General features: G+C 36.1%; 1 protein-coding gene across 2 annotated transcripts in view; it reads right to left on the reverse strand.

Moving 5' to 3' along the window:
* Window positions 1–344: 344 nt before the first annotated feature.
* Window positions 345–12367, reverse strand: part of LOC149168889 (senescence-associated family protein) — a 285857-nt gene continuing 273834 nt past the window's right edge. For both annotated transcript variants that reach the window (XM_089428470.1, XM_089428473.1), the window contains exons 12-13: window positions 946–1021; window positions 345–836 (exon numbers count right to left, since the gene is read on the reverse strand). In XM_089428470.1, the coding sequence (XP_089284596.1) occupies window positions 660–836; window positions 946–1021 (253 nt within the window). In that variant the 3' untranslated portion in view covers window positions 345–659. The remainder of the gene's footprint in view (window positions 837–945; window positions 1022–12367) is intronic.

Below are 12367 nucleotides of genomic sequence, written 5' to 3' on the forward strand. Positions count from 1 at the left end.
ATTGTATGATAGAGAAATAATATCATTAGCACCTTTGATAGGGTAAAAAACATTGCACACACCATCTTCTATACTTTCAAAGGACAAATGTAATTTCTTCTTAGTTGCACTAAGGAAAATTTAATGTGAAAATATACTGCAACGGAAAATTGATTTCGAGTGAATCGTGAAATTATGTTATTTTAATTGTTTGCAATCAGTTTTCTCAGAAACACTTTCCTAAAGCTTCAAAACAAATCTTCCAACGTGATGGAAAGAGGAGATTGTTTGAAGGGTTTAAAAGCTGGTTTGAACAAAAGCAATATCAGTGGCATAAGATTGCTTATAGGATGTACACTTTACCATTGGAGAAAAATGTTCGAGACATGTTTCATCAGAGTACATTCGATATACAGAAAGAAATGGCCTTTTAAAAGGCTCGATATGGATTTGCACCACAGTTGTAACTTTGACAAAACACGTGGGCAGCAACCACAAAGATTTACATTGCATGTAACGTGTCCTGCATTTTGTAGCAGAGAATAGGAAATATCGTTGAAGCCAACTAACACAAATATATACATTATTGAAAATACGATTCAACATATAACGCTTGCATTGTAGGGAAAACGCATTCCCGTACTTAACTTTCAAGGTCAACAAAATCCATACGACTGAGATTAATCTGACTCGTTCTCAACATCTCCATTTGGATTCATTTTTTCTGAGTCTGACAAGCTTTCATCCATACTAAAGACTAAAGTGTCCCCTTCCTCTATTTGCCATTGTCTTTTTAGCTCTTCAATGGCCTTGGATGCAGCAGCTGCAACAGCTGGATTGCTATCTTCTGCTAGTCTCTATTGCAAAAAGAAAACATTTACCAAATTTCAAAGTCAGTAATAATAATGAAGGTATAACTCAGAAATAGAGACACACTATCGAGATATAACTTGGCAACTAAAGTACCTGTAATGCTCCCATCCCCGCATTACCAAGAGTCCACATAGACGGAGCATCTGCTAGAGCATTTGCTAGTGCTTGCCTGTGTAAACAATTAAATTACAGAGGTTGAACTTAGTTATTCAACTAACGTAGTGAGAGTGAAGATGAGATAAAAAGGCATGAAAAAACACAATCATCAAAATATATATATATATATCCTTGAGTTCTAACAGTCAAAGCCTGACTAAGCTGTAGTCCGGCAATGAAAAGCATGCACTTATAGTTTAATTCGTATGCATATATATATATATATTAATCATAAATGCTTTGATTGTTAGTTGTCATGTATAAAAATTAAAGGAGATCAATCAATTTGGCAGTAGTGTAACCCTTCTCAGGTATGGTCCACAGCAATGCCGTTATTAAACTATGGACAGGTTTTAGGTAGGTTGCACTTTGGAGGACTAGGATTTCGAGAGCTTTCATCCAAAGGAGGCCTAGGAAAGCATCTTGGGACTTGCATTGCTGGGAAACTAGGAGATGACAGCCATCGAGTGATCTACCTAACCATTTTAACTGAGTTGGAATATAAATATATATAAAAGAGATAGTACTTGAGTGACTAGGAAAAGAAGGAGCTAAGTTACTTTTACTATTCTCTGGTAATAGTCACAAAATACCAAAGACATTAATAAGACAAGGCTACATAGTTAGCGTTAGTTTAGCTTAATTATTAAATTAATTGGCACATTTAAGCACGGGCTATATTCTTGTTTTGTTCAAGTATAATTAAATTGGAGTCAAAAACAATGAAAGCATACATGAAGAGAGAGAAAAAAATAATCACTCGAGTGATAAAACAATATAATTTTCTGGAAAATTTCACTGAAGTGAGAATTTGTATGAATAATGAAGATTTTCAATATTTTTGGAAAAATATTAAGAATAATTTGAGCTTATATTTTTAGAAGTTATAGTTGAACCTTTTAATCATTGAAAAGTGGAGAAATTATTTATATAAAAATTAATATCCCTTTTATTGGAGATGAATTATAATTTTTTTTTGATAAATTAATGTAACATACTCTATTTTTTTAAAAAAGACTCTTGCCAAAAAAATTCCACTATGTAAATTGATTTTAGTTGATTATCACACAATTTTATTATAATATATCAAATACCAAAAACTAAAATCAGTTTTTACATTTACAACAGTTACAATGAATTTTACTTAATCTAAATATAACTAAATTATAAAATTTAATAATATGAAATTTTAATTAATTTTTTAATTCAAATTACTTTTACCTAAACTAAAATTAAAATTACCCATTAAAAAAAATATAAATACAATATTTAAAAATTGAAATCGTACAAATGCATTATTTTATAATCCAAATTAAAAATAATATAAATAAATAAAAAATATAAATACAATATTTTAAAATTGAAATCGTACAAGTGCATTATTTTATAATCAAAATTAAGAGTATTATAAATAATAAAAAACTACATTATTATAATTATTTTTTAATTATTATTATAATAAAAATAAAAATATTATAAAATAAATAAAAATTCTTTTGAATTAAATCCAAATACCAGTTCTAAACTAAATATTAAATTAAAAATAATAATATTAAAAAATTACAAAATAATAATAAAGAACTCCCATCAAATTCTATGTATTTTCATGAAGGTACTATAAAAATTTGAGTTATTTAATTTGAGGTAACTTTCTTGATGTTTGTTAAAGCATAATTATTTTACTAAATTACTACACAAATATTTTGTTTATTCATATTTTTTCCCCAAAACTAATTTTTGACCACTTATGAAAAGATCAACCACATGCAGGCCTTGTACTTCATCGAAAGCAAGAGCTTGCAAACTCGTTTATAGGGAAATAGCGATGCCCTGTTCAAAGTTTTGGGGACAACATTTATATTAGCCACATTCGTAAAACTTTTATTCAATTGTGATTAAAATTTCTCTCAAAATAAATATGTTTTTCAAAATAATTGAGATAACGACCACACTAAAAAAATGACCATAGAGTTTTTAATTTCGCTCATAATTTCATAATTTTATTTATGTAAAAAATAAATATGCTATTTTTGGAGTCATGCTAAGGATTTGCACATCGAAGTTGGATACAACACATGCATAGGAGGCGCCTGTTTGTAAGAGATTTTATGAACTAACGATGTTCATACGTGAGAAGAAAGAAAGAAAGAAATTATTTTAACGTCCACAAGATTAAAGATAGCCTATGGGACAGATTGCTTCTTCATCTGCTTGATGTATTCGGCCCTTTTTCTGTGAAGCTTCACAATAAATGCTCCCAACTTCTCAACAAACTCCTTGCTAAATAGATTATCCCAAGAGCTAGCTGCCAGCATATCTGCATAACTTTCCCTATTGTTTTTAAAGGCCTCACATTCTAAAATGAAATGTTTTTCTGTTTCCACTTTTCCAGAAGAACAAAAAATGCATACCCTTTCCTCCCACACTTCCTTTGGTCTTTTCCAGCGCCCTGTTTCACAATGGAGTTGATGAGAATTAGTCCTTAACTAAGCAATAAGAATTTTGGCTCTCCAAGCAATATTGGCTTCTATGTATGCTTTTGGTTGATGATTATGAGTGAGATTAAACACTTCAATATAGTAATTTTTCCTTCTTCCTAGCTCCTTGTTCCAAGTACGTTTGTGGAACTTTTCCATAACAAAAGCTTTTATCTCTTCGTTGTTTATGGGACATGGGTTCAAGCAAATACCCCATTTGCTAAACCATTTGTTATTTTGCTGCATCGAAGTTTTTTTTTTCTCTTGCACAATCTATCATTAAAGACAACCTTAGGCCATCTACCCTCTTCCATTTGCTCAATTTTTTTTAAATACCTTATGACTCGCACCATAGCAGTTTCTTCAATAGGAGCAGTCCCTGTTTAACTTAACAAGATATCATAAGGAACTGCACTTTTAATCTTAAATTTGTTTGTAATCAAACGCGTCTGAATTTTCTCAATTTGTCTCCACTGCATGTCGGAGGTACAACTAGCCCTCAGTTCACAACCATAGAGAATCACCAGAAACACTAGAAGCCCAAAAAGAGTTTGAGTGGTCTTTTAGTCCCATAACTCTGCCTCTCTACACCTATTTTGAAAAGCATAAAATGCTTTCCAACCCCCCAAAGTTCTTTTCTTTCTACAACCATTCCAGCTTAGATTTTTGTTGAAGTCAATCCAGAGGTATTTGTAACCCGCAACTTCTTCTAGAATGTTGCCTTCAAAGTAGAACTTATGCTGGTTATGCTTTCTTTTCTTAGAGAAGACCACTACTTTCGTTTTGCTGATATTGATTTGCATCCCCACACTTCTACAAAAATGCTCAAGGGATAGTAAGTGCTCTTGCAAACCAAGAGCCGATTTAGCAATCAGAATAAGGTCATCTGCATACAAAAGAAGCCTTATAACAAACTTGCACAAATAGATACCATTAACCCCTTGCGAATTTAACCACTCCTCAAGCTTGTCGATATATAAACCAAAAAGGGTGGGAGACAGTGGGCAACCTTGCTTGACCGCGATATCGCTTCTAAAACTTTCAGAAATGCATGCTGAAGTTCTAATTTTGACTTTAACATCTTCATACAACCTATGCACCGCTGCTCTCAAATGTTTAGGAACCCCAAGTTCCTCCATTCTCTACCAAAGTTTATCCCTAGGAACTGAGTCAAACGCTTTTTCTGAAATCAACAAAGCAACAAAAGACTTCTTCCTTTTTATCCCAATCTTTTTCAATGATGTGCCTTAAAGTTATGCAATGATCAACTATGGAATGTTTAGGTCTAGAACCTGCTTGCCCTTTAGCACGCTTATCTCTTTCTTCTGCTCGTTTGCTAATTTTGTTTTCTAGCATGCTTCCAAATAGCTTTGCAAACAAAGGGTTTATCATGATAGTCCTATAATTGGAAGGATTATTGACGTCACAACTCTTGAAAAGAGGTATTGCCAGACTAGTTGACCAATCTGTGGGGAGACCTTGTTGTATGATGTTGTTGAAGATTTTTGTAATGTGAGGTGCAAGAATTTGAGCCCCACTTTAGATATTTTTCTTGGAGTTCAGCTAAGTCTTTTGCTTTTCCAACACCCAACATCTTGATACCCATCTCTACCTCTTGTACCATGAAGAGTTCAATATCAGTGTTGACCAAGGGGGGAGGGTCAACCTTGGGACCCTGCTCATAGAGTTGTCTTGCATAGTCAAACCATTTAGAAGCTGTAATATTATTTCCAATTTGTATCTTTTTCGGTTGGAGCTCCTTCCAAAATAATTTGGGATTATTTTTCCCAAGGAAGATTAGTTCTTCCCTCCTTGAAACCATGAAATCAGCATTTTTCTTGCTTAATAACTGCTTGTACGATTTAAGCATTATGTTATCCTTGTTTGACTCTTTCCACATTCTCCTTGCCTTTTTGCATTCCTCGTCAAACTAAGCATTAACCGGAAAGCAATTTGTTTCAGAGTTCTTAATATTTGTTCTTTTCCACTTTGCAAGTGTGCATTGAATTAAATGTGTTAATTCATGACTGTGAATTATAATTTTCTCCTCCTCAAAGAGCCTCTCTAGCGTCATTTTGAAGGTATTACAATTTCTGGTGCCAAAAGAATTCTGCCCTATGGGAGATTTTGTTGGACATGCTGAATTTTTGACTCTAATCGTTTTTTCCAATCCAAGAAAAACATAAATAAATTGACTTGTGATCTGATTTCAAATCCCACAGCGGATCTCCAACCAAAACTTCTTCCATTTTCTCACACAAACCATGCGAGCAAATTACATAATCTACCACACTTGCTCCATTGTAAGTATTGCAAGTGAAATTACCAGACTTTGCCCATCTAGTCAAGCCATTACAAGTGACTAAATCAAAGGCCCCACATAGAGTAAGCAATTGTTCATCAAAGAGATTACAGCCCTTGTCCTCTGAAATTCTTTCCCACTGATGATTACTTTCTTCTGTAAGCCAAGTAGGGTCACAATCATCTTTACAACAAAGAATGCTAGCTTGCACACTTGCAGTCCTAGCACTGAAATCACCCACTATAAGGACTTCACCTAGCTACAAATATGTTGCAATATCCGCTTTTAAAGCTGCAAATGGATCTTTGTGGTCAAGACCTCTACCTTTGTAGATTTTTGAAACCTGTGGCACAAAATAGCATGCTGCAATTCTGATGTGGTTTCCATTTTCTGAGATTTTAAACCAAATGAATTGCTTATTTGAGTCTTTTTTTCTAACTGAATAAGACGACCTTCTTTCTCCCTTACTAAAACCATGATACCCCCGTGCCCTTTGCCATTCCCTGCTGCCTTGTTCCACATTGCCATCTTCCAGTATCCTTCAAACAAAGGTGTCTTGCACCCTTCATGCTCATGTGTTTCTATGAGGCAAATTATGTCTCTATTTTCCGCAATAGGTCCTAACCCAAGTCCTCGTCTCCATGGGTAACCTCTGCAGTTCCAACAAACTAATCTTAAGGAAACCTGGGTATGACTTGATTGTTATTTATTTTGACATGCAAGACTCACATTTGAGTCTTTGTCCATGTTTTCCCATACCGACCTTGCTTTCTGATTTTCTGTTGAAGAGTTTGTTGCCTCTTCTTTATTACCATCTTGCTGCTCTGTTTTGGAAGGAGGTCCAAATTGCGCTATCACATCTTTGCCTTTATAAATCCATGCTCTCTTTCCTTCATCTCTTGCTACCCTAACCTTTAAAATTTCCTCCCTTCTTTCCTCCTGTTGTTTTATAGTTAAATCTTCTTCTAGGAAAAATCGAGAACCCCTCAAGAGATATTTCTTGCTTAGAATAATATATTTATCGTGCAAGCTAGGCATAATGACTTTTATGGGCCTGGCTCTCTCCCCGTTAAAATTACCCACCCTCCATGCTTGACATATTTGTCTTTGCCATAGCAACTTGTCTTTCAAGAAGTCTCTTGCAAGGTCAAGAGTACATTCATTTTTCCCATAGTCTTTCACCCCTTTAATAATTATGTTTGTCGCCATATTTTGTCTTTCCTTGCCTTCACTATCTTGCATGTTGTCAACCTGAATATTTGTTTCTCCTTCCTTATTAGCAGAATTGCTAATAACTTGAGCCCAAGTTTTTGAAACTTTGGTGGAATCTCCTTTCATTTCTTCTATTGCATTCTCTTCATGGTTGTTTATTTGGGCAATCATTTTCCCTTTATCCTGGGATGATTTCACATTCACCACCTCTGTACTTTTCACTACAAATTTCTTTATGTTATTCACATCCGCCTTCATGCGTTGTCATTCTGTCTTCCTTATCAGGACAGCTTCCTGTAGCAATGCCACTTGTTCTTTTAAAATTTTATTTCTTTCTGCTAACGCATTGTTCTCAGCCGTTATTATATGAATTTTATGATCTCTTTCCTGCCCTTTAGCTTCTAAAACCTCCAACCTTTGTTTTGCATTTAACAATTCTTTCACATAAAGATCAGATGACCAGGTGAGAGGTGTGGATGTGGGACTATATAAGACAGAATCATCAATGACTTTTCCTTTGGACTTCTTGTTGCCACATGCTTGTGGAGGAGACTTGTTTGAGTGCTTTTTGCGAAGGGCTCGATTACTTTTCTTTTGAGATCGTTTCTTCCTTGCTTGCTCCCATTTTAGACGGGTTATTCTTCGTTTTAAAATGCCCGATATTGTTTGGCATTGACCCAAACCCACTTCCCAGCTTTGGCGGATGAGGCAATTTTCACTTGTCCTAAATCATTTGTCTCCACATGTTCTGAAATTTCTGGTTCCTTTGTCGTGTTTGAATGCATTTGTTGTTGCTTGCTCGCTACTCGATCCTTATGTTGCATAAAAACTCCCTACTCTCACACTGCTCACTGTTCACTATTCACTGCTTGTTGCTCTCACTGCTGCCCACACTGCTCACACTGCTCTGCTCTACTCATACTGCTGACCACACTGCTCACCACGTTGCTCAATGGTTGGACAAAAACCTCCAGCCAATTCAAACCTAGCTACTCCTCCAAATTCAGTCATGTGCTAAATCGACTACCAAATCCTCCATAAATTATTCCTCTAATTATAATGCGAAAGTTGCAGACTGCATTCTGCGAAAAGTTTCCAGAGGAGTCCAACTTTTCTGTATGTGTGCCTGACTGACTGCCTGACCAAGTTTTTACAATAACTCCAAGCAAAGTATATCAGTGTGTTGTGGCAGTAGCGAAGGGCTTCTTTCTGCTGACAAAACAGCTTTTATCGCACTGTTTTCTGGAAAAACTCCACGTCATTTCACATACTTACACTGCAAACCAACTGCAACCATAACAGCCTGCTGAAACGAAACTTAGACATGTAATCCTCTTGCCTCCTCCTGTGTTCGACGGTAAAACAAAACCATAACGACAGAATACTACAACCACGTACACACGTTTCTGGTTGTCATGATCCAAACTCGACATGCACCAGTCACTCTTTCACTGAGATTTTCTTCAGATATTAACTTAACTACAAGCACACAAACGAAGATTGTTGATACTAGGAGTCGAGGGCTCTGCCACACCATACTTTAATTTTCAAAAGTTGTACTCGCGCATCTTGGCTCGGCTCGTGGGGGATGAAAATGAAACCAAGTCAATTCGAAATAAGAGCAAAATGATTTGAACCAATATAATTTTACATAAATAAAATCAAAATATTCAAAAATAAATGAATTTCCTTTTATAATGTTATCTTTATAAATCGCTATTTAATTTTTAGTTAAATGTTAGCTAAATTCCAATCAGAGAAATATTTTTTATATTAATTAATATTAAAATTTTAAATTTTATTAAAAATAAAATTTATATATTCAAAATCAATCCAACAAAGTACAAATTTATACAAAATTCTTAAATGGTGAAATTCCAATTTGGATAAAAAAGAGTTGTTTCAAGAAATGATATTTAAAAGGAAACAAAATATGATTTAGATAGCCAAATTATCTTGGTCCTCAGTGAAAAACGAAAAAAAATATGACAAATATCCCCAACTTATCTTATCACTCCCTTCAGAACCAAACAAAATATGACAAAGATCACCAACGTGGCGACCACGTGTAAGAGTGTTGTGGATCATGTCCCAGACTGTGCCAAGTTGTGAGACTGTATAGTCGGCGGAATAATTAGCGCGACTGTCTAATCCTGTTGGCAGAGCTCATGATGTTCTGGATATTCCTGATGTCGTCCAAGCAATTACTTCGCACTCTCCCAAAGAAAGATCAATCAGGGTGACTTGCATGATGACATCGTGTAAAACCGAGTGAGTCACCATTCTGCTCGTTCTCGTGTCATGAACCCCTACATTCATTGCCATGTCCTTTAGTGCATTCACGCCAAACATTTACACGTCAAAGTTGGATACAACGCATGCAGGAGAAGCCACCACGTTACCTAGTTCATCTCGTCTGCACATTTTTTTGTGAACTAACCATGTTCGTACATGAGTAATCATGACAGAATAAGAGCAAAAAAAAATTGAACCAATAAAATTTTAGAGAAATAAAATTAAAATATTCAAAAAAATAAATGAATTTCAATTTATAGTGTTATCCTTATAAAATGCTATTTCATTTTTATTCAAACGTTGGTTAATTCCAGGTCAACGCAAAAAAGGAATGTGTAATACTCTGCCTTGCAGTGGCAGGTATAATAAGAGAGAAGGCTATATTGTCCAAAGGATAGAAAATAATAAATGTGAAAGTGAGTGATACTAGTCAAGAACATTGTCATAAATGACACCCTTTTAAGTTTTTCCAAAGGACGACTTTATACTATAATTATTAATATAATTCAGGCACATTATGTTACCAACAGAAAGTGCATGGTTCATTTCTCAAGCTTCATGGCAGTGATTGGTCATTTTTCTACCTAAGGAAGCCTCCTAAGATTATCACGAAGTGAATGGATAGGAAAACCCTTGCATGAACTCGAAGATCATTTGTAGTCACAGAATATGAGCAGAGTTAACGAAGAGCAATTGGGGTTGATGGATTGAGCTTGAGGACAACATTATTGAGAAACTATGACACCTAGCTGAAAATATGGACCTCACATCATGCTATGTTACCAAAATTGAGAAACGGGAAACGAAACGACAAATGGAGGTTGAAGGTTTCGCATTCAAGAAACGAGGAGAGAGAAAAATAAGGAAAATATGGAAAACATAAAACAAAACATTCATTGTTTACATAGTTGAAATTGCAATAATCACATTTAACCATAATGGATTAGGTAACATGTCTTATTAGTTAACATGGTAAAATTTTAACAAAATTCTAACAATATTATGTATAAGCTTAGCTAGAAAGATATTTCGTTCAGTCTTTGAAGCCAAGAGTATATCTGCACAAGCGTCTGTTCCAGTGAAAACATGTGTTACTATTCATTTCAAAAGTTTATTTTGGTAAATGATGTAGAGACATCTTACCCGTTTGCAAGTCTCCATTCACAATTTGCAAAGAAACAACCTCCATATTTATTATTCACTGTACTCACTTTGCCTTTGCGCTAAACGAGCTATACTCTTTATATTCTCATGATTAGCAGGAAAAGGAAAGACTCGATCATGTATTCCCTAGTCAAGGAAAGACTCACTCCGTCATGTATTACCCGCTATAACTCTTCTCTTATCTTATTCCCCGGTCAAGGTCCTAATAACAGATTACAGGAATGCCAATTGGAAGCCCTTCCTCGGTAGATGAATTGTAGAGGAAACGGGTCCGAGGAGTTAACGACCTTTGGTTAGTGTGCGTAATTGGTCGGATCTTTGTCTTTGTACATTCTTCATCGGGCACATCTTGTGCATTGTTTAAGATGTGCAACCCAAGCCACCTCCCAAAAAGGAAATGCACGATAAATTTATGAGTGCTGAAAATGAAGACGAGAACGGATGTAGAAAACGTGTTTTATGTCCTGTCCTATTCCTAATGCGTTTTTTTCTAGGAATGGTGGCTATCGTCCCATTTCTGGTAACAGAGACATCATGTACATATCCTAAGATGAACACCAAAATATGCGTAGAAGAACGCCTTGCTTGTAAGAGGCACGTATGGACTTCAAAGTGTTGCATATACCCAAAAAGTGGTAAAAATATCTTTCCCAAGGAGTTACTAGTTTTCAAAAGGATAGAGGGGGACTAATATATCAATTTATAGGTAAATTGGATCACCAATGAGGAGCACTAGCATGGCTAACCTTCCAAGCGGTCCCCCTTACCCCCTCCTTTTAGTAGGGTTATCTATGAAAATATTTTAGATTAGTTGGTGTCCTTACCTCTTACCTTTATTACCAGATCTTCCTTAAACAACCAGAAGAAGAAAATGAGGTTATTTTAGGACCGATGCTCGAAGACGCTTGCTTGGTTTTGATGGTCTTGAGCCCTATTACCCACCATTTTGTGGGTGATAACCCTAGGAGAAAAAATATCTCCAAGATGGTCTTTAGCTAGCAGCCAATAGCCCCTTGCAACCACCAACTAGCTCGTTGTGTCATATCTCTGCCACCTGAGCCAGCCATGTGGGCCCTCACGCATCGGTCATGATTGTATGTTTGAAGGTGGGCCTCCTAAACCTAAAGGTATCCCTTGTTAAAATTGGCAACTAGGGCCAAACTCCATGCGGATCATCTTATTTATGGCCACTGATATTTTTCTTGGATCCCTCTCTTCGAGAGATGTGGGAATAATCTAAAGATCATCTGATTCCGATAAGTATAATTGGAGTTATGAATTTATTTGTGTTATAAGACAATTCGTCAAGGTCTGCCAGCAACCAAATAACCCACACATGTGCTCCACATTTTAGTATAAAAAGAGGTGACTTGATAGTCATTTCTATACACACTTCACTCTTGATTTCTCTCCACTTGTTCTGGGTTTTAGTGGAAGAGAAATCTAAGAGAGGAAGCCCTAAAACGCAGAAGGCAAGGAGCCCTAGTATGAAGCCCTAGACGCAGTCCTAAGGAGGATGATCTAGCAGCAATTCAAGAGAGGAGACCCTACTTCTATGCGTTGCCTAAAGGAGCCTAGCCGTAGTCCTAGGATGGAGAAATAACACAATAGAGGAGGCCCTACTCACGCAGATCTAATATGCCCTAACCGCAGGTCTGCCCATCCCTAAACGCAGGTCTGTTCCAGCCCTAAACGCTGGTCTGTTCAAGCCCTAGTGCAGCTCTATTGAGGTGACATGGGTGCAAGAAAGGGTAGCATATGACGCTATATGGAGAGGCCTAAACGCAGGTCCTATGGTGTTGTTCTAGAGTGCCCTAGATGCAGTCATGGGAAGGGTCATACGCTATATCAAATGAGGCAAGAAGAGGCCAAGGCAGCGAGGAGACCAGGGACTGTTTTGAGGGCTAAA

The sequence above is a fragment of the Pinus tabuliformis genome, chromosome 4_2 (assembly GCF_031772625.1).
Source record: "Pinus tabuliformis cultivar Carrire ecotype Pingquan chromosome 4_2, CPIR1, whole genome shotgun sequence".
Lineage (NCBI taxonomy): Eukaryota > Viridiplantae > Streptophyta > Pinopsida > Pinales > Pinaceae > Pinus > Pinus tabuliformis.